Here is a 23,214-nt window from a genome sequence, read left to right as displayed (position 1 = left end):
TTTTGCCAGCAAAAAGGCTGATTATAAAAGTGCAATAGGGTTGCTGGAGAAGAAAAACTCAAATTTTATCTCCCCAGTGTTTCCTACTGTGTCTGGAAACATACTACTATACCAGAAGTCTCTTACCAGGATAACTAGAAGGGACCAGTGCTTTAGTGACACATCAGAACTGCACTGCTATAAAGCCATTTTTAGAGGTGATTTAGGCATGTTCCAATTTTAATTGTATAGGTTGATTAATGCTAGCTTATAATGGGGTGAAGTGCTATAAATTATCAGCTGGTGCTCACAAATGTAATAATCCAGTAGCAACCTATGTCTCTCCAAACAAGAACTAAATATCAAGAGCCACTCCTGAAAGAAAAGGCATGTTTTGAAAAGTTTTAGGACTGCACCCTGAGAAATATGGTGCCATCCCCCAAAATCGGAGTTTGCTAACTGCATAAGCAAATCTAGTGAAGGGACAAGCAAGCAATAATATACCTATAAATATCATAAAGTGCTACCACCCAACTACAAATCCCATGCTTCATTCATGCACTTAACAGAAAGTGGACACATTTAATGTGCACACCCAGAAATCTTAAGTTTGGAGATGTGTATGCACAGCTGCAACCATACACAAGGGTCATTTTTCTATTTTCTTCGCATAACGTAGCATTATGTGCAGCCTCATTTAGAATCCAATTAAATCCATTACTTGGGACCTAGGAAGAAATTGGCTTATCAAAATCAATGCAACTGGATCAGCTGTAATCAAAGTATTTTAGGTTGGTGGGTACAAGTACTATACTGAGAAACATCACTCGGAAATGACTGCTGTAATTAATTCTCCTTTGCTAGGTAAGAGAACACAAATAGAGACAGAAAGCCTTTGTTCTAATCATAGCTCTTTGGAAGATATATTCATGCTGATCCTTTAGTAAGGAGATACCTTCCAATAAGTTACTCTGTATTCCCTGAAAACAAACCACCAGGTTAATTGACAGTATGAACATTTAGAGTTACATCTATTACTTCCTAAGAATTAACCATGCATAGTGTCAGTCATGCATACAACCATACAGAACAAGACAACTAGGTAACTTTACACCACATGAAGTGGACCATAAGCAAAGCTGGTGAAAACAAGTCTTGAGCTCACTCCCCTGTACTGCTACACAGTTCTCATCTTATTTGATCGTACAGTGGACGCTGTCATTTTTGTAGCACACTTAGAGCTTTCTCCTGGTATTTGCAAGAGAACCATCTAGGGCAGGAAGGCAATTATCCTTTATCAGAGCTTTTGGCATCCTTGTTCATGTTTTGGTCAAGTTCCGAGTTGCACTGTAGCATGTTATTATTCAACTATTTGTAGGATGAACTGTTCAATGTTTTATTATTTCAAGTGTAACAAAAACCATGTTAACTCCGTATTCTTTGTGCATTGAAGTCTAATACCAAAATTGCTTTTCAAGTAATAAAAAAAGAAACATCCCTCAAGCAATAGAAGGTGTCTGAATCAAATCAGATACCTTTGGAGCCTGGGCTTTCCATATATCTGATGTTGCATAGAACAGAACACTCTCCCATGGAAAATGTATTTAATCAGGCTAGTAATTCAGGAAAACATCACCACAGATTTAATAGACACATTTAAAGAATAAGACAATCCAGACCAACATAAATGTTTGCATTTAAAGTGCTCTTTATCTGATGCAGCAAAGGCCAACCACCTTTTGCTTTCTAAGAAGCAATTTGCAGATGGTAATGAAAAGAATAAAGTGTCCCACAAAGTTCTGGTGGAAAGGATCTCCAGTTCTAAGGGAGGCATCACTGGCTATTCGCACTGAATTGATGGACCCAAGTCCCTGGAATCAAGATACCATAGTACAAATGCATTGCCATAATTTAAAAAGGCAGGTATCAGAGCCCTGTAGCTGAAGTATCCTATAGTTTCAAAGCAAGCCCAGGAACAGGGAGGTTTAAAACCCTAAAGCCAAGGTCATAAGAGTTGTCACATGAATGCACGGCGACTATCGATTAGGCGGCCCCGGCTGGCTCTTCCTGGAAGCGTGGGATTGGGTTCTTGAAATGGTACAAATGGATCAAAGTGTGGCCTGAAAGTAGGAAATGGATCCCTGAAAGGGGGAAATGGATCAAAGTGTGGCCCAAGAGGAGGATATTGACTTGGAAGGTCCGTAGGGCCAGGAAAAAGGGAGTGGATTGGGTCTCCAATGTATGAAGGTACTGGCCTTTCATCAAATTCACCGCCAATGATCATTGGGGGGTAAAGAGGGTTAGGAGGAAAAGGATTGGGATATAGTGGGTTGGGATGAAATGGCATGGGAAGGGGAGGAGGGGGGAGAAACATCATGTGCCTCCATCTCAGGGCGTCCTTCTTCTGCTTCAGTTTTTTCTTGTACAGCTGCAGGGGGGGGGGAAAGGCACAACATGAAGTCTAGAAGTGTCCACTGTTCTAAAAATGTTTCCTACAACATTCCTATCTATAATGATTAACGTTGACCGTATTTAGGACCACAAATTAATCAAAGTGCCAGCTCCAACCCCCAGCACAATTGTCCCCAACAGTGTCTTCTGAACGGCTTCATTTTTAGAGGGAAATGTCTGACTGGGCTGGTCTCACCTTGAGCCTCTATCTTATATTTAATGCAACTTTTGTACTTGGAATATGGAATTCCAGATGAGGATTCAGCTCTGCTTCATTCCAAAGAAGTTGTGCAAGTTGACATTAAGGTGAACACAGTTGCTGCCTAGCTCTTCAAGCAAAACCTGGCAGGTGAAGAACTTGTCTTCTATATCAATTGCAGTTTCAGTTAGCTTAGGACTTGCCTGCAGATCCCTGGCTCTCCTGACTACATCTGTTCTTTTTAAGAAAACAGCCCTATAGAAGAAACATACGTATCAGGAGAGCCACTTACTTCTTTCCAGTCTGTGTCTCGAGACCTGGCAACAGGATCTGCAAAGAAGTGGCAGAAGTCAGTCTGATATAGCAATCCCATATTGCATTTCTGTACAGCCATGGAAGGCAACATATTTCACTTAATATAGGAACCCTATACTGATCACACAATGTCCAGACACAGGCCTTCTATGGTAGATATAATACTGAATGCCATCTCTAAAACCACTGTCTTGTAGCCATCCCTTTGGATCCAATGATGCTCCTAGCTTCCCTGAGAATAGACCTTTTGGGCACAATGTTATGCATGTCTGGACAACAAAACGTCCTACAAGTCCCAGCATTCCCCAGCCAGTCATGTTGTCTAAACATGCATAGGACTGCACCTTTATTAAAATTAGCCTGCCAAACTGCTTTAGGCAGCTGGGTTTGGGATCAAGACTCCCACTTCACCTCTACACAATTAGAAAAGGTGCATAAGTAGTCACCTCTAAAATCTCGCAGGTATATAAATCTCCAGAGTAGTTGATCATTTGAAGCAGTGTAGAGGTCATGGCAAACAGCGGACAAGGAAATGAGCGAGCGGACGTCCAGGAGTCGGAAAATCCGGAGTTTTAGCTCCAGTGGAAGGACCACCAAGCCAAAGACGTCTGGTAGGTTCAAAGCTGGGAGGACATAAAGGTAGGGGGGAAACAGTATTATCCATAATGCTAGAGTAACTTGACTCCTCCTTACTATAGCTTACCATCGTCTCAGGTACATGGCATGATGTTAAGGTGCAAGTAGAAAAAATGGTTCTCCTTAAGGTAAAGTGTTCAACTAGGTATCTATTTGCCAGGGGCAGGAACAGAAAATGCAGTACATGGAGCGGAGGACAGGAAGGCCTGGCGTGCTATGGTCCATGGGGTCACGAAGAGTTGGACACGACTTAATGACTGAACAACAATAATATACATACATACACACGCGCACACACACAAGACATTCATTTAAAAAGAGAGGTGGCCTTTTATGTGGAGGAATTGGGCTGACAGTGGAATTTATACTTTAGATCAGTTAATAGGATCAGACTATGACTTCTAATCATTTTCAGTATTGCGGCTTAAGTATCACTGTCTAGCACTGGTTGACAATACATCCAGCTACAGCATTTCTTGGGCATCTACATATAGCCCATCAGTAGTGAGTGCCTCAGCAATTCCTACATTGTAGGAGGAATAAATTGTTTCTTTACAGAAAGCTAAGCCTACTACAGCTGCTTATAACTGTCATTTAGAATGTAGTAAAGTTGCTGTCCAGAATGGCAGAAAGGAATGGAATAGGGAATCAGAATGCTCTATACAGTCTAATCTACGGAAAGTTGTCCTAACTGTCATATGTAGTATTTCTGTAGATTTAAAGTTGAAGCTGATTCAACAAGTCTTGTTGTTTCATGTACACTGAGCACCACAGAGACTTGTTAAGACGGAGATGGAAAGCTGTTAGATGCTAGCGATGTAATGTGGACAATGCCTCCTTGAGGCATGTGATGTGGGCACGTCCTGTAGTGGCTTCTTTTTGGCTTGAAGTCATTGCTCATATAAACTTTGTTCTTGAAAAATCTGTAATAATTGTGGATGTTCACGCGCTTTCAATTTATATTCCTGTGAAGTGGGGATTAACAGATGGACAGCAAAAGTAGACACTGAGAGCCCATGTGGCTGCAAAGAGACTCCTACTTCAAGCTTGAAAAGATAAACACCCACTCCCTATCATTCAACGGTGTGAAGAGTTTACTGATCTTGCTACATTTGAATGTATGTCCTATAGCCACTGATTTCATATGGATGCTTATTTAGATATATGGACTGCTGATATTACTGTATAGATTTGAAATGGGAGTGTCAAATCTCCCTCCCCGCTCTTTTTCCCCCATTCTTTTATTAATGGTGTTGTGAAGGGTTACTGTCTATGGATATGTTTTATGTCATGTTCTTCCTTTTCTTTTTTCTCTTTCGTGGCTCCATACCCCCCCCCCCCTTTTTGGTTATTGTTACATTCGCAAATAATTTTTTTTAGTCTTCGGTAACCGACTAAGAAACTGACTTAGGACGTGTATTTTCTAAGCAATAGTGGCTCGAACTGAGTGCAAACTAACACAATAAAAAAGCACACACCAAACATTTCAAAATTAAATCTAAGAAGATTCAGTCTACACCCATCCCCACCCCTTGGATTCCATCGCTAATGTGTCTGGTGAAGGGTTGGCAGAGCACATGCTCTGCATGTGGAAGATCACAGGTTTAATCTCCAGCATTGCCAATAGAAGGATCTTAAAGGGAATACCAGGAATAGTCATCGCTGAGACTCTCACTCAGGATGGATACTACTGGAATAGATGGAATGGTGGTCTGATCTGCTATACGGCAGCTCCTCACATGCATGGCAGTATTAAACAAGCTCAAGTAATCATTGGCTGGTCCTCTAGGAGGTGAACTCATTCAAAACTGAACTGTACATGTTTAATGCTAATAATGACTGGAGACCTAAAGAGGGATCAGTCATTTGTCTAAGGTATTTCCACTAGGATCTACATCTGAATTTCTGTAGCAGACATGAGTGGTGGCTGAGAGCATGAAGGAGCACAAGGAACAGTGCCAGTTGCACACTGTACATCTCAGCATAAGAGAGAAGATTCCTGGGAAGTCCCCATCCCGTTCCCCACTTTGGAGGATGTCAAGAGAAGAGTTAAGTGACCATGGCACTGCGGTTACCGTAGCTACACAAGTCCCTTTGTAATAAATTATTTCCCATATTTCAATGACCAAACAGTCTCTCAAACAAAACAGCATCAGGTCTAGCATTAGGATTCCTACAGACTGACCAAGGAACTCCATAATGGCTTCTATACCAGTCCCAGCCTGCACAGGTAATTTGAAGAGGGCAGGGAGAAAGAAAAATCATGCTATTCTCAACTATTTCCATAAGTCATAAAACAACCATGTAGAAGGTGGTAAAGGAAGAGGCATGAATGGTTGTCCAGTGAGCACCAACTCTCAATGGCCTCTGAAATGCACACTAGAGTTTGCACAACCAAAGCCTCTACTTCCCCAGTTCAGGAACCAAACTCCTCAGACAGTTACACAATGGTATCAGCTATGTTCAATATAAAACATTCTATATGCTTTTTTCCCTTGGCCTGGCCAAAAAAAACCCCATATAGATCAAAGCTAGTATTTTATTGCTTACTATATTGTCAAGCCACATAGGAAACAGCCTCTCCAGCTGGCTCAACAACAGTAGAGGTCTTTGACCCTTAAATGAAACATGAACCTTTTTAGACTTCAAAGAGCAGTTTCAGATTTCTATCTATTTTATTAAATGTTTCCCAAATTAGAAATTGGTGCTTATTCATTTCTGAAAGTCATAGCTGCAACCCTGACTATACTTCAGGGGAAGAAATGCATTGACTTAATCTGGCCTGGAGGCTGGCTACCCAATCATCTGCGGGAACTGCATCCGTTCAGGGCTGAGGCTCAACTCGACTACATGAGATTAGAGGATGGGGTGAATCCTAAACAGGAGGTGGCAGGTATTTGGAGTTAAAGTTCATATGCATGCTCACGCACACAGCTACAGACCCACAATGCACTATGGGCCTAGTAAGCAGTAGAGGGCACAGCTGCTAGTATGCCAGAAGCCGATATGGCCCCGCAGCTCAGGCAGAACCCATAATTACACAGCTTATTGCCAAATCTAGTGGGCCTATTCATCTAATAACTGAAGGGCACAGGGAAGCTAATGGAGAAGTTGGAGGGGAACTGCTGTGGCACTCTCAGATATCCTTAAAGTTGCTATTACCTGTCCAGCTGCTTTAGCCATTGCATGACAAGCACTCTATTTACAAAGGATACACAATATGCTTCTTTCCTCACTTCTCTTACCTTGCCGGGCAGCAGCCAGAAGAGGGTACACCAGCCGATCTTTAAAGAGACGAGACAGCTTCTGAAGGTCCTTATACACTCCTGCAACATTTGCTTCAGAAAAATAAAGGTTTTAACATCACTGCAACTTATTGGAAGGTTTGTAAATAGCTACTCACCTGATATCCTTTGGCAAGTACAAATCACTTTCAAGCAATTAGCCAGAAAAAGTTTGGGTCTCTTCATGAGATTGACAGTGTGCCACAACCATTATATCTACGCAAGATAGTAGAAGTTTGCATAAGGTGCTAGCCTTTGTGAAATTATTTGCAAGACTAAACACTATAGCATCTAGATGGAGTCAGTTTTGGCTTTTCATGCGTGGGAGGGTGGAGAACAAATGACAGTAAGTTTATTGTACAACTACTATAAATAACACTGTAACAACTACTGCAACTAAGATAAAGAGTCTTAGATATTTAAGACTTAGGCTGGGTATTACGCTGAAGCCCTATTTAAGAAGCCCTATGTTGTTACATTCTGCCCTCAGATTTTCCAAGTTGTGGTTCCCTCTGCTGGCCAGTTATATGCCATTACTCCACAAGGCAAGCAGACTGGTTTGCAGACAAGATTAACAGTACTGTTGTTCAACACTCAGCCCTATAAAAATGAATGGGTGGGTGGGTTGGTGGGGGAAGGCAGTTGGGGGAGATTAGGGTTACCCTTACTGGTCCAAGCTCTGACCTCAACATGTTCAAGAGCTCCATTTGCAGAAAGCCTACAAGTGTAGGCTTCTCTATTTGTGCAATCTATACACTGAATAAATGGAAGGGTACAGATCACACATATGGGAGCCTATGATCCGCTTGCAATATAGCTCTAAGCCAGAACTTGCACAAGCAAGAATGCGCCTGTGCAAAAGGCTCAAGCACTCTCCCTTCCCCTTTCCTCCATTCATGCAGCCAGGAAGAATGTATGAAAATTTAGTTTCACTTTAGCAGACTCCTGGCTTGACATTATGTGCAAACCAGGAGCTGTGGATTAACAAAAGAGAATTCAGAGAATTCTCTATTCTCTTCATAGAGAAACTCTATGCAGTTGCTAAACAAACTAAACTCAAAACCTGGATTGTTTTCCTAGTTTATTTAGCAAATCAGACTTTACTTTCTACTACAATTCCTGGTTCACACATAAGGACAAACTAGGAATCTACATAAAGACAAACTAAGAATCTGCTAAAGCAAAATTAAATGCTGATTATTCCATCCCCCAATCACAGATGATGAGCTTGCAAGTTCGTCCTTTGCACAAGCTCATTCCTGCTCATCAAATTTATGGTTTAGCGTTAGGTGCAAACTGGCCTTATATGTGCACAGCCCCTCTGTAAACTCATAGAAGCTGGCGATAGAGCAGGTAGGCACTCACTCATTTGCCAATGCTACCTAGATACTGGAACACTGAAAAGGGCTACTGAGTTTCATCTATAAATTCCTTAGATTTCTATGATTCCTAGGGCTTGTTCATAATTTTACCAGAACATTTTAATGTACTTTGGATATGGGCTATGACATCTCTGCCCTGCTATAAATTTGTGCATTTCTCTCTCCCCAGTTCTCAACAATTAGATAATTATAAAACAAAGTTGTGACTATAGGATTATATCCCACAATATTTATAGGAAGTTTTTCCCACAAGCACAGTTCCCAGTTCCCCTTGTAGCACATCAGGAAACTAGCAGCTCAGCAGTCCTTTGTACACAGTTTATTATTGAGTTCTCCTTCTCCACCTCAGTTAAACACCATCTGTCATACTACAATCACCATTTAACTGGTAATCAAAGTTATAAATCCAAGTGGGAACTAGGCTGGTTTGCACTATGCAGGATCTATTATCTCAGGATTTCTTCCTTAATGTTTCAGTTACAGTATAAGATAGTGCTAGTTCTTTAGGAGAAGTTTCCAACATGACCAACATTACAGTATCATATCAGAAAGAAAGACAAAAGCTAGCACCACACTAGGTATCCACTTTTTGTTGCTAAGGATTCTTCCCTCACCTACATATATAACACTATAAAGGGTCTACCACTAAACTCTGGTGACACTTCCCATATTAACAAAGCTATCTTATCTTTTGCAATCAAGGACTCATCAAATATACTATCCAACACCTGGCAGTCAGATTAAGATTTCCAGGTTTTGTTCTAAAAAGCTAACACAAGGGTCTTGTTTTTATGGGTTGGTAGTACACTTGAAAAAACTGGAGGCAGTGGGTTGGAGCTAATGCTGTCATGCCCTTCCCCCTGCAACCTCCCCTCCACCTCCTCAAAATCAGCTCAAGAGGGCTGGGAAATTCTCCGGAACAGACTTTTCAGCAGCGCAGAGGACTGCAGGGGTGAGGAGAGCGGGAGCAAGTCCTCTTGCACTAGTGGACTTATGCTAATGCAATGACTGATTTAGCTCTATGTCTGTGAATGGCTCTACTTTTCAGAGAATGATGTTTGTGTGTCCTTCAAGCCTCTGTTTCACCCCATGTGTTTCCCTGTCCACAGATTCGTACTGCCCATTACTCATATCTTCCCTGTGTTCTCCAGCCTTTAGATCAGACACTTGTCACTCTCAAGGGAGAAACTTTTTTGACACAATGTTTTTCTTCTAGAGCATCTATCTTCCAAGGACCTCAAAGAATCCCATGAATCTTTGGGAACAAGGTCTTTAGAAATCTCAAATACAGTTTCAGTCAGCTGGTAAGTTGCATGGTTACAAAAGTCGAAAATAACTGCTATCAACGGCCCTCTGCACCACTCACTTCATCTGTCAATTTCCTCAATATTATTATGCACTATCAAAATTAATGTTACACAAATTCCACACTAGCCCCCTTGCTGTTTCTCACTGAAGACTGAGACCACCTTAAAGTCAGACTGTATCAAGTACCTGAGTCTTGAAAGGAGATGAAGGACGATGGCAGAAGCTGCAGCCTCTTCACACTTTTGATGTCACTGACAATCTTTAACATTGCTGCAAAACACCCATGAAGGACACTGAGAACATCTAATAAAAATTTCTTATATCTCTTCTTACTCTTGGCATCAGTCCACATTATACCATGCTACTGCCCATTTCTTATCCCGAGATCAGAGGAAATATGAAAACTGAATGCTGCATTCTGCTTAGAACAGATTCCTACGACACTTGCTTGAAGCATTTCTGCCAGCCCAAAATAGACACAGACTGGCAGCAGCATCTATACAGAAACCCAACATTTCTATTATACGAAACAAAACTATAAATAGAAAAATAATGTCTATTATATCACCAGGCCTTCATTAGCTCAAGGTTCACTTACCTCTTTCATTAGTCAAAATATTTATTCATATTTATTAAAATTACTGTTAGGTTGTCTTTAAGGGTAGAACCCTTAAGATTGAAATATCCTATTTCAATCCCAGATACAGTACATTTATATTTAAAATATTTAAAATATTAAGGAATGAGAAACAAACATCTCTGGGACACTTGTAGCTTTGGGGGAAATTAAGTAGCATAAGGGCGCAATCCTATGTTTGGACGGAGAAAAGGCATTGCTGACTGGGGCATGCTGGGAGTTGTAGGTCTTTTCTCCGTCTAAACATGCATAGGATTGTGCCCTAATTTAGTTTTCAGAAGATAAGTAAAAAGTCTCATGCTTTTGAATCATACTCTCACATGTTAAGTGTCAGCAATATTCAACTATGCATCCAGTCAGCCTCATATTATCACTTATCTCATGAACTGCTTGTCTCTCTGCCCAGTGCTTTGCACTAAACATGATCACACAACCATTTCCCTATATACAGAGAGGGGGGGGGATTCATTTACTTAACCCACATCCCAACAGCTAAAATGGTCATGTGAATCTGCCTGAAGACCCTGCTGGTGACACAATTCCCGTCACGTATCACAATATGCCAGGAAGCCTCCAAGTGAAATGCCACAGAAGGCAGGCAGAAAGTTTCACAGGAGGAAAGCACAAACATGGCTAACCGAGTCCTCTGTTGAAATGACACCAGTCTTTGTGCAAGTTGAAATGAGGCCTTAGCACAACAGGCTCATAAGCAAATCTCTCTTCTTGGGGAGCACTTATATGTGCAAGCAGACATGTTTGTTGCTGAATCTTGAGCTGCAGAAATGAAATCAAACTTTAAAATATTAAGAAACACCAGATGCGTTTTAATACCAATTAAGGAGGATGATTAGGCTTGTTTCATATCTTGCAAGGCCAAGGGTATGTTGTGCATAGCCAATGGAAGTCCAATTCAGCTCCCAAGTAAGAAGAAACCCAATGTATTCATGCAACAGAGCAAAACACTGCAGTTTCACATGATAACACACAGAAGTCTGCTGTGGTGTCAGCACGAGACTCAATGAAAGCTCATTTCATGCTTCTGCTAAGGGCGAAGGAATATGGAAGGCAAAGAGTGACAATCAGGAGTTAGCTTTCAACCAGAGCCATTTCAAAATATCCTTACCATTGACAACAATAAGGTCTCCCAAAGGCACACAGGTAAGGGCAGCAAAGCCGTTTTCACAGAGGGGGTGGGTATACTGCAGCTTATAAACACCTCTGTTCTTCCATTTCTCAGGCATTGATGTTGCCTTTGATTCTGTTCCCTAGGAACAATGAAAGACAGTTAACATGGAAGCCCCTCCACCTGTTCCCCCAAGAATGGCCCTCCTATAAAATTAAGAGACTGAACAGGGAGTTTTATTCTGTGTGCTTCAAATACGCAATTCTAGCTGACAATATGAGGGCATGACTGCAGTACAGTTTATATCACTCTATCTTATACTGTACAATACAGCCTGTATTGGAGCAGACACATGCAAGTCACACACAATGCTCAGCTAGAAAAAGGAAAGATAGCTATGTTGGCCATAAGAAAAATTCCAAAAGCCATATTAGCACAATAGCTTTGTTAACGTAATTATGGGTCACAAAACAGTGTGCAGTATTTCGAGTTCTCGAGAACTCTTCATCACGCACAACAGTAAACAAAGCAAACAGAGAATGGGAAGGGGAAAAAATGGCTGATGTTCAAGCCAGGAAGTCTCCATTTAGTTACAATCTTAAGATGGAACATGGGAGGAGGCTGCAGACATTCAAATTAGGCTCTATCCAGCTCTGAGATAGTTTCAGTTGTACCAAGGACTCTAGGGCTGCTAGGATGAAGAAACAATGGCACACACACACCCTTTTTTTTAATATAAAATCCGTTACTCGGAATTGTCTAGGGAACTGCAGCTTTTTGTGTCTAATCAGCTGAACAGTATTTTTTAGGATTAATTTACTTCCCATAGAGCCAGCATGGTGTAGTGGTGACAGTGTTGGACTGGGAGCCAGTTGAGCCGGGTTCTAGTCCGCACTTGGCCACAGAAGCTCACTGGGTGACCTTGGGCCCGTCACAGACTCTCAGCCCAGCCTACCTCACAGGGTTGTTGATGCGAGGGTAAAATGGAGAGGAGGAGGAGAATGTAAGTCGCCTTGGGTTCCTTGCAAGAGGAAAAAAGGCGGGATATAAATGTAATAAATATATGACTTTCAAGCAAACTGTGTCTGTTTGGGGGTGGGGAGTAGGGCTGTCTTTCAAATAACATTAAAAACAGAGAGATCCCCAAAATATATCAGTAAGCTGACCTTTCACTTGTAGGCAGACAGCATTACCTCTGCACTGAGCCAAGAAGCACCACCTAACTCATGTTGAAATCCCCATTCAGTTTCAGAGAAAGCTGATATTTTACTTTTTTTACTTACTTGAGGGACATATCCTGTCTCCATCATGATAAGATGGATCAAAACTATCAAGGCATCATTGGCGCTAGCACAGTCTGCAGAGTGGTAGAGTGTCTGAAGCGAGTGCGGCACTTGCCCATCTGTAGCTTCACAGCAAAGCATTGGCTCTGAAGGATAAGAACCTGCAGCTCCTTGGAGGTCAAGGTCATCTGGGACAGTCTCTGAAGCAAACTCTTGGCTGGATCCTGCCTTGAAAGGACAGCAGTAGAAACAAGAGAGCATTCAAAAAGTTATACCTAGCTGGGCAAACTGATCAAGAAGAAAACAATGAAGCAATGGCTTTCTTTGAGAAAAGTGGCCTCTCCGAAGGGGCTTAAGCAGCTCCAAGAGTCTCCTCGGTTGTTTCCACACTTAGTAGTCACAAAATGCAGCAATGCATTTTCAGTTCTTATGGACTTACCGTGATTTGAACGTCATCTTGGACTTTATGGTCTGCTATGGGTCCACTGTGGCTTGCATTATCCGGGTTCCTGGATTGGCTGTGGCATATAGCTGAAGTGGATGGCTCTTGATTATTCTGCAGTGGAGGCAGGGATGAGGAGGGGTGTGGAGGTAATCCACGTGCTTCATCAGCATCTTCTAACATCAAACATATCAAGTCTCCTGAAACAATCCCAAATGATGCTAGGGTTTCCTGGTCTCCAGCAAGGGAGTCCTTGTTGTTCAAGGTTATTGCAAACTTGGTATCAGAACTGCAGGGAAACCAAAATTGCATAGGGTACAAAGTCGTACTGAGGCATACATTCCAATTACAGACCAAGTTATGTCTCTAAATATCCAACTTCATGACCACTGCAATGCAAAACGTGGGTATACAAAAAACCTATACCAACGCCAAGTTGTTTCACTTTCTCCTATATGCTTACTTTAGCCTGTTGCAAGCATACATGAGGTTAGAAGCACTCGGTGTTGTTGCTGCTGTTAATTATTTTTTATTATTATTATCATTGTTGTTATTATTATTACATTTCTATACTGCCCCACAGCCAAAGCTCTCTGGGTGGTGTTCATCAGTTAAAACATTAAAATACAATATACAGAGTTTAAAAGTCATTTACATAAAAGCACACAGTCTATACACACAAACAACATATAACTAAAAACAACTTTGAACTGTCAGTGATAACTAAAAGATACATCGAGGACCGATTAAACCTCATCATGTGCTGCCAAACACCTGGGAAAAGAGAGAGGTCTTAGATGTCGAATGTAGAGTACAGGTGGGTTCATTTCAGGAGAGGCGTGCCGACAGGTACTGCGGTCCCAAGCCTGGAGGGCTTTATAGGTTAAAACCAGCACCTTGAATTGAGCTCAGAAGCATATAGACAGCCAGTGTACGCAGGCCAGAGCCGGTCTTACATGTTCACATAGTAGTGTCTGTCTGACAGACTGAAGTACAGGAATTTTTAGTTAGCTACTTCAAGCAGGCGTTGGCTCAGTTCAGGCATTCACCTAAGTTTAGAGAACGAGCCACTGTCAGCTTTAGGTTCATGCATTCCTCTTCTCCTCCTCCGCATGCAGGTCTTTCACTTTAGAACAAGTCACAGTTCTTGTCCCCAGAGGCTGCACATAATGCAGAATTGTAAGTGAAAGCAAAAGCTTTCACTCTCCTTCTGTCATGTGTGAAGGAGAAGGGAGGGCAAGATCACCTGAACAGCTCTAATGTGTGAATTAGTATCAGTACATTAACCCAACTTCCCTATTCCCCACCACATATTTGAAATACAGTGAAAGGGGTTTTTTGAGGAGATATGTTTGTGTATTAGCAGCAGCTAAATTAGTGACAAAACAATGAAGAGAGAGGAAGTCATCCGCAATACATGTTTTGTTAAGATGTAGCAAACATAATGATTATGTAGCAAACATAATTATGTTTTCAACTAATTAAGTTTAGAGAACGTTTGGTAAGGATATGAAAAGATTAGAATAAGTGGCAGAGCTGTTGAATTAGCTTGGCTTCACAGATAGCATCCAAGCTATGACAAAACATTCTTTTTTTCCCAAAAAATACAAAGAATGTATTGTTTTACCGATAACATATGATTTTTTTTTTTTAGTAAAGGAAGTTAAGGGGCATAGCAAGCAAGCCCTCTTATGAGCAGATGCTGGCAGCTCTCCATTTCCAGGAGTCACGCCTCACATTAACCAAGATTTTCATAATTATCTTTGACCATTTTTTTTAAAGGTGTTTTCTGTCTCAAAGTCTCATGTAACTGCAAAGCTTTCATATATAGGCACGGTTCACACATAATGCTAACCCATGGTTTAAACATCCCAGAGTTCACAATCCAACAAACCATGGGTTCTCTTTGCGGGTTGTTCATGGTTAACAACCTATAGTTAACCCATAGTTCTGGGTTTTGTCATTTCTGGGCTCGCTGCTTGTTTTATTATTATCACTGGCATTTATTTTATCGATTCTTTGTTTATTGTTTTAGTGGACTTTAACATAAGCTGCCTTGAGATAATTTTTATCTTAAAGGGAGCCTAAGATGGTTTAAATATATGAATGAATAAATAAAGCACATATTTCCTATGCCGTAACAAGTAGTGCCAGTGTTTTACTACAGAATCATCATGGTTTCTATTCCAGCTGTAGCCAAGAAACAAAACTGGATGTGAAATCCCTTATTCTTGGTTTTCAGTTTCAAAAGTGCCAAGTTGTCAGCTCTGCAAGGCCTTTCTAAAACTTCAGCTCACATTGGGCACCCATCCCCATCTCCTGAACCCATCAATCAATGGGACAGACAGGGCTGGATTCTAGCAAGGCCATCATAGTGCTCAGATTCTTTAGTGAGATTGGCAATTACATAATAGCACATTATTTGATGAACTGGTACAGCATTAGAATTCAACTGTTGCACTAAAAATGCAATCCCATACACAGTTACTTGGGAGTAAATTCAACTGAAATCATTCATTTCTTAACTTACTTCTCGTACATTAAGTTAGACTGCCTGTCACTTTCTCCAACTGTGCATTAGCACAGTTTGGAAGTCAAGAATTGCGAAGAAAATGCCTCACCATTCAATAAGGGGATTTCTATCCGAAGGTGACTCAGAGAGATTCACAGTGGAGTTGGGATATGAACCCAGGTCTCCCCAATCCTAGTCTGACACCCTTACCAACTGATGACTTCAATTAGCTTACTGAAGGAGTCGATACCTCCCAGTGCTTTAGAGCAAAGACAACTGTAAAAGATGCATAAGTATGGTCATCCACAAAACTATTCAGAAGGCTATATTATAATTAGCCCCAAACACATCAAGACTCTGAACATTTCTTGGTGCACAAATATTAATCTTTCCACAGTCTTCTTAGCATCAGTGCTTCATACAATCACCAGTTTGGGGGCCTGGAGTGCATGACAAACCTTTTCAGAAAACTTACTTTGATAGGCATCCGTCTGCACAGCAATTATGAACAGAGGATGGAATGAAAATCAAATCATTTGGAACACACCTATATTCTCCAGTATTTAAACAAAGCATGCTTTCAGTACTGCAGATACCGTCACAAAGGCAGAAAACTTGGCACTTAATTCACCTCAAAGCTGTACATCATTTCTATTGAATTTTAATGTCTATAAGACAGTTTGGGAGCCAATGTTGGCTAATGACCAGGGTATAAATACAGTAAATAAATAAATACAGCCATGGGAAAGAGAGCGAAAGGCAGAGCCGGGAAACTCTTCTTACCCCTTTTGTCTCACCCACAAATTACTCCTATACAGCCTGGCAAAATATATTAAGCTATATTCCAAATGGCTTCTTTTTAAATAAATGTATCTGTTCTTCGCTGTCACCATTTTACTGGACTGGGTCTCGTTTAATTTTTGCTCTCTAAATCGCCTTGAGCCTTCCTTTTTGGAAAAGCAGTGTATAGATACTGTAAAGATAAAATAGATCAGAGATAAATAGGCTTCCACCCTCCCTCTCCTGCTTCGAGCAGCCCCTCTCCCCTGCACCCTCAGATTACTCCTACAGAGCCTGGCAAAGGGTATGCCATTATACAAAGATAATTTGTTTAAGAACATAAGAAGAGCCAGGCTGGATCAGACCAAAGGTTCATCTAGTCCAGCATTCTGTTCACACAGTGGCCAACAAGCTGCCTGTGCAAAACCCCAAAACAGAACATGAGTTCAGTATCGCCCTCTCACTCATGCTCCCTAGCAATTAGGGTACGTACACAGGCATGTCACCACTGATACAGGAGGTAGCACGTAGCCATCAGGACTAGTAGCCATTGATAGCCAGTGATCGCCTTCTCCTCCATGAATATATCTGATCACCTAGTAAAGCCATCCAAATTGCTGGCCGCCACTTCATCTTGTGGCAGCGAATTCCACGGTGTAACCATGCTCTCTCTCTTACCCCTCTGCCTTCAAGCAATCCCTCTCATAGTCATAGCTCACACATTCACTCCCCCACACACATACACCCGCACACCCATCCCCGTCACGGTCCAGTTCGCACGTTACCTGTAACCCCAAGTGGGCAAGAGGGTCCGGCAAAGGTGCGCGCGCAGATCTCCCAGAGTTGGCTCCGCCCCCGGCAACTCCAGCGGAGCCGTCCGCTTCTGCGCCCGGACCCGGAGCTTCATCGCGGCGGCAGGTCTTTGTCTCCCGGCCGCTCCCCCTCCCGCAGGAGCCAGGCAGGCCCCTCAGGAACGCTGGTGGCGGAGGAGGCCGCAGCGAGCGCGGGGGCTTCTGGGTGCCGTTGTTATTGTTAGTTTTGGTTGGTGAGGCACCGCCTCCTTCACCCATCCACCCCCGCGGCCTCGAGATGACGTGAGGCCCCGCCCCTCTCTCGCGCCGCGGGGCCCGCTTCTCCCAAGCCGTCCAACGAACCCGGGAACCAACGGGCCGATCGATGAGTCGGGGTTCTTCAGATCACCCCTTGCCCCCCCCTACGCAGAGGGAATGGGAGAACTTTGTTCCTCATCGATAACTTCCGTGCTCTTCCTGGCTTAGCCCCAAGGCGCGTGCGCATTCCTCTGTCCTGAGGCGCCCGTAGATCTCCGAGGGCGCCGTCCTATGCTTGTTTAGGGATAAAGCAGCCCTCCAACTCCTAGGACTTCGTTCTTGTCTAGACGTGCGTAGGATGGCCCCCTGGACAAAAATAAACCCTACAACTCCCAGCATGCCCCAGACAGCATGGCTAGAGGATGCTGGGAGTTGTAGGACTTATTTCTCCCTGAACATGCGTAGGATGGCGCCCTAACTCGTATCTCCACCCTGGGGCGTCCACACGAGAAAAAAAAAAGGGAGTGCTTGCGAGTGTGATCACAGGACTATGCCTCTTTAGTTATTACTTTAAAAGTCAGTGGTTGTTATTTATAGCCCACCTCCTCCCTTTGCCCGAGACAGGTTTCAAGCAGTAAAATAAACCTCCAGTGATAACCAGCCATGTTACCAAGGGGTAAAGGTTCCAAGAACACTTGCTGCCCTTCCCACCTATCCCACCCCGTTGTTTTTTTCCTTTTTTTTTGGCTGCTGCTGCTCCCCCGGTTGCTAGGCCAAACCCAGCATATGGAAATGCTGATAACTGTATTTGTTACATATTGCGATTCTGTTCCACCCGTGAGTGCAGTTGTGGGCGCAATCCTATCCATGTTCAGAAGAAAAGTTCTACAGCTCGCAGCATGGCTGGCTGAAGGAGTGCTGGGAGTTGTCAGAGTTCCTTTCTGTCTAAACATGCATAGGATTGCGCCCTTTCTTATGGAAAGGCAGTTTTCAGATAAATGGAGTGACTGGTTTTCATGCAAAAGGTTTCTGGGTGGATGAAGGCAGAGCTAAAGGGAAACTTCACAAGATAGGTGAAGACCATTACTTCTCACATACCACACCGGGTATTCATTATTAATTTTAGGGCACCATCTAGTCGTGAGACTCAAATGTAGGACTTTTTTCCTATTTACAGGCATAGGATTGCACCCGTAATCAGTCTGTCACATTCTTACAGCTTGGGGCACGTTACAATGTACTGGAAATTGTGTGATACTCTTAAGACAGGAACAGGGGGCCAGCGATAACTTTGTTCTAAGCCTGGGGTGAATCAAGCTTTAACAAATGACATCCCCACACCAAAGGAGTTCAACACGGTTGTATTTTTGCTCCTTTCCATTTCAATTTTTACATCAGCAACATAGTCCCAACAGTTCGTTGTCAAGAGTTTCATATGCCAAAGGTTTTGGACAAATTTGTGAACATTCTTTTATATGCGGATGATGTGATCTTGTTATATTTATTATTTATTATTTTTATTTATTTATTGTATTTATATCCCGCCTTTTTTCCTCTTGCAAGGAATCCAAGGCGGCTTACATTCTCCTCCTCCTCTGCATTTTATCTTCACGGCAACAACTCTGTGAGGTACATTGGGCTGAGAATCTGTGACAGGCCTAAGGTCACCCAGTGAGCTTCCATGGCCGACTGGGGACTAGAACCCAGACCGTCCACCTCTCCGTCCAGCACCCTCACCACTACACAGGTTGGTCTGCGTAGGTTATTGAGGAAATTTAGCACCTACTGTAGGGATAATGACTTAGTAATAAATAGCAAGAAATCAAAAGTGCTAATATTTGGCAAGAAAAAGAAACGATACAAGTGGTTTTTGGACTCCAATGAAATTGAACAGGTGGAATCCTATATTTACCTAGGTTTACCGTTTACCTTTACAGGAGCCTGAGTCCTGCACCAAAAGAGAAATGAGCTGAAGGCAACTGCATGTGCCCAATCTTTGAATAGACTCCTGAACTACAGACAACCCAGTTCTCTCTTGCCAGTCCTTAATGTGTACAAGGCAAAAGTCCTGCCAGTGCTAACATATGGTGCAGAAATGTGGGGATTGTCCAATGACAAGAAAATAGAAAGTGTTCAAAATCACTTCCTTCACCTGATCTTAGGGGTGCAATCAGCCTGCCCAGCATATGTGCTCAGAACTGAACTCGGAATCATGGCAGTTTTAGATCAGGCTATTTAATTACTGGTTCAAACTGGGCCTGATGCCAGGCTTCCAAGGAAACATCTCCAAGAGCATATGGCTAAAACCTTGGAAGCATCATGGCTTCATAACTTCACAAAGATGTTACCAGGCTATGGTCTCAGTTTGAACACTTTAAGTACCCCTAGCACCAATTTAAGATATATAGTCAAATTAAGGATTTTAGATATTAGAGCCCAGTTGGATATAGCTGCCGTGTCAAACTCAAAGGCAAGTAAATGGTTTGTTGTTCAGTCGTTCAGCCGTATCCAACTCTTCGTGACCCCATGGACCATAGCACGCCAGGCCTTCCTGTCCTGCGCTCTCTCCCGGAGTGTGCTCAAGTCCATATTCATTGCATCGGTGATGCTATCTAGCCATCTCATCCTCTGCCATCCCCTTCCCCTTTTGCCTTCAGTCTTTCCCAGCATCAGGGTCTTTTCCAGAGAGTTTTCTCTTCGCATTAGGTGGCCAAAATATTTGAGCTTCAGCTTCAGTATCTGTCCTTCCAATGAGCACTCAGGGTTGATTTCCTTTAGGATGGACTGATTTGACCTCCTTGCAGTCCAGGGGACTCGTAAGAGTCTTCTCCAGCACCACATTCAGTGAAGAGAAATAGCTGTTTTTTGGTCTGAAAAGGGGCCAGCATGTAGCTGTTACATGTTTACGATTTGAGATGATGGATACAGTGATGCTACAGGGAAGATTCAGAAGCATCCAACTGAGTGACAGACTATGCATATATGGCAGCTCTGTAACTGAAGATCTGGCACACTATTTACCTGACTGTCATCTATACTCAAGCTGAAAGGAACACGCTTTAGCCTTATTCCTGACCCACATGAGAAATTGGTCAGTGAAGGATAGATTGTTACTTCTTTTACGAGGCTCTAATTTCTGTGTGTCCCAGAGGGCTGCCCTTTTTGCAATCAAGGCAAAAAGTATAAGGCAAAAAGGAATTGGAAAAATGGTTTGGCTGATCAACTCGAATGTGTGGGTTTTATTTATTGCTGGTTTAAGGACAGGAAGGTCTGGCGTGCTATGGTCCATGGGGTCACGAAGAGTCGGACACGACTGAACGACTGAACAAGTGTTTTTTTTTGGTGCTTTTTACTGTAGTGTTTTCATGTGAGCATAATGTTTTATTCTTAATGTAATGTTTAATTCTAGTGTAATGTTCCTAATTCTAATGTAAAGTAATGTCTTTTCCTTCAACGTATTTTTTCTTTATTATTATGCTTGAAATGGTCAGAAGACTTATTCAGTAAAGTTATTCATTCATTCATTGTTCTAAGCAGCACACGAGAAGGGCAACCCAGACAAATTGTCGGAGATTTTGTAACTACGTCTTAAAACTATTCAGAGACTAGCAGTGCAATCTTACACATGTCTACTCAGAAGCAAAACCCACTGAGTGCAATGAAGCTTACTCCCAAGTAAGTGTGAATAGGATTGTAGTCTAATTGAAGTGAGAAATTACCCTGACAGGGGGCCTATTAAGCATTGCTGAAGTGCTGGTAGCACATATCTACTGCTTAGCTCTTTGAATAAAAAGAGCTTTCTTTTAAAGCAAGAGTGTGTGTTTTCTACTTTTTATTCTTTCTCCCCTTTTTTTTTTTCTTGGGGTTTGAGTATGGGGAGATGATATTCTAGAGGGGTTCTTGGAAATTGGTTTAGCATTCTGTCTGCACTGGAATATAATCTTCTGATTCCAGAAATTACTTTTGGGCTTGGCAGAAGTGGGGAGGAGGGAACAGACTGGGGGCAGGGAGATGATTGTTTTTTTTTTGTATTGAAAAACATTGCAAAAGCTGCAATAAGCTATTAACAACAACTTCATGACAAACATAGAAGAATCAGAGAATGGTTTAGCACATCACTAAAGGTGTGTTCTTTCTTATACTGATGGAGGAACAAGATGAAAGAGAGCAATTTTAAAAAAATCAAATGAAAAGTCTAACTAGTGTAATTTTATATTCCAATTACAGCTTTGGGAACTACAGAAAGCAATTAGTGTCAAGCAAAAACAAAGCACGCACTACATTCCCAGCCATTAAAAGTTTAATCCCAGCCATCAAAAGCTACTCTGCTCAAACAAGAATGTCCTGAAAAAAGCATTTGGAAAATGCTGAATAACTGCTGGCAGTTTACCAGTTTCTAGTGTTTGCTCTGGAGCAGACAAGCTCTCTGCTTGGGAAGCTGAAAGCCCACCTGATCCGAAACAGATAATGATTTAACAACTAAGAGTCTTGTGGAACCGTAAAGACTAACAATGGCCATGCTGACTGGGGATGATGGGAGTTGTAGTCCACATCTGGAGGCTACCAGGTTGGGAAAGACCGGTATTTTGTACATTTGTAAATAAACAAATATGTGAAAAATGCTATAAGTCTCAAGTGTTTTCTCCCCCAAGGGAATCACACCCCACGTGGTGCTGCCCCCGGAACTTAAGAACACAAGAAGAGCCCTGCTGGATCAGACCAAGGGTCCATCTAGTCCCACACTCTGTTCACACAGTAGCCAACCAGCTGCCGACCAGGGACCTACAAGCGGGCATGAGCGCAACAGCACCCTCCCATCCATGTTCCCCAGCAAGTGCTGTACATAGGCTCACCGCCTCTGGTACTGGAGGTAGCATGTAGCCATCAAGACTAGTAGCCATTGCTAGCCTTTTCCTCCAGGAATTTGTCCAACCCCCTTTTAAAGCCATCCAAATTGGTGGCCATCACTACATCCCGGGGTAGCAAGTTCCATAGTTTAACTACACACTGCGTGAAGAAGTATTTCCTTTTATCTGTCCTGAATCTACCACCAATCAGCTCCATAGAATGACCCCAGGTTCTAGTATTTTGAGAGAGGGAGAAAAATGTCTCCCTATCCGCATTCTCCACACCATGCATAATTCTGTACACCTCTATCATGTCTCCCTTTACCCTCCTTTTTTCCATGCTAAACAATCCTAGCTGTTGTAACCTTCTCTCATAGGGGAGATGCTCCAGCCCCTTGATCATTTTAGTTGCCCTTTTCTGCACCTTTTCAGTTCTACAATGTCTTTTATTAGGTGCCGTGACCAGAACTGTATGAAATATTCAAAGTTTGGGTGCACCATAGATTTGTATAGGGGCAGTATGATATTGGCAGTTTTATTCTTAATTCCTTTTCTAATTATGCCTAACAAGGAGTTTGCCTTTTTTACAGTGGCCGCACACTGGGTTGACATCTTCATTGAGCTGTCCACCAAAACCCCAAGGTCTTTCTTGGTTGGTCACTACTAGCTCAGATCCCATCAGGCTATACTTGAAATTGGGATTTTTTGCCCCAATGTGCATCACTTTACACTTGCTTACTCTGAACCTCATTTGCCATTTAGATGTCCATTCTCCCAAGTTTGGAGAGATCCTTTTGGAGCTCTTCAAAATCCCTTTTTGTTTTAATCACCCTAAACAATTTGGTGTCATCCGCAAACTTGGCCACTTCACTGCTCACTCCTAATTCCAGATCATTTATGAACAGGTTGAAAGCATTGGTCCTAATACAGATCCCTGTGGGACCCCACTATTTATTTCCCTCCATTGGGAGAATTTACTGTTTATTC

At 42.4% G+C, this 23,214-nt stretch overlaps 1 protein-coding gene and 1 long non-coding RNA gene across 4 annotated transcripts; one reads left to right on the top strand and one right to left on the bottom strand.

Annotated features, from left to right (window-relative positions):
• Positions 1–1,606: 1,606 nt before the first annotated feature.
• Positions 1,607–17,395, bottom strand: FBXO7 (F-box protein 7). Its single transcript, XM_084809688.1, has 9 exons — positions 17,117–17,395; positions 13,037–13,328; positions 12,598–12,825; positions 11,315–11,456; positions 9,741–9,824; positions 6,826–6,918; positions 3,391–3,567; positions 2,922–2,959; positions 1,607–2,407 (listed from the first exon to the last, which is right to left on the bottom strand). The coding sequence occupies exons 1-9, from the start codon at positions 17,236–17,238 to the stop codon at positions 1,997–1,999; spliced, it is 1,587 nt and encodes a 528-aa protein (XP_084665814.1). The 5' UTR covers positions 17,239–17,395; the 3' UTR covers positions 1,607–1,996.
• LOC146339554 (uncharacterized) lies at positions 17,192–22,003 on the top strand. Of its 3 annotated transcripts, none has more exons than XR_014784279.1 (4): positions 17,192–17,615; positions 18,944–19,127; positions 19,318–21,055; positions 21,608–22,003. It is a non-coding gene; the product is annotated as an uncharacterized LOC146339554 (long non-coding RNA). The 3 variants fall into 3 exon arrangements; XR_014784278.1 differs by having other exon boundaries at positions 17,192–17,956; XR_014784277.1 differs by having other exon boundaries at positions 17,192–18,453.
• Positions 22,004–23,214: the final 1,211 nt, after the last annotated feature.

Source organism: Heloderma suspectum, chromosome 7 (assembly GCF_057233095.1).
Source record: "Heloderma suspectum isolate Gila_16-S chromosome 7, 16-S_ref, whole genome shotgun sequence".
NCBI classification, from domain to species: Eukaryota; Metazoa; Chordata; class Lepidosauria; order Squamata; family Helodermatidae; genus Heloderma; species Heloderma suspectum.
This window is presented reverse-complemented; position numbering and strand designations above follow the sequence as displayed.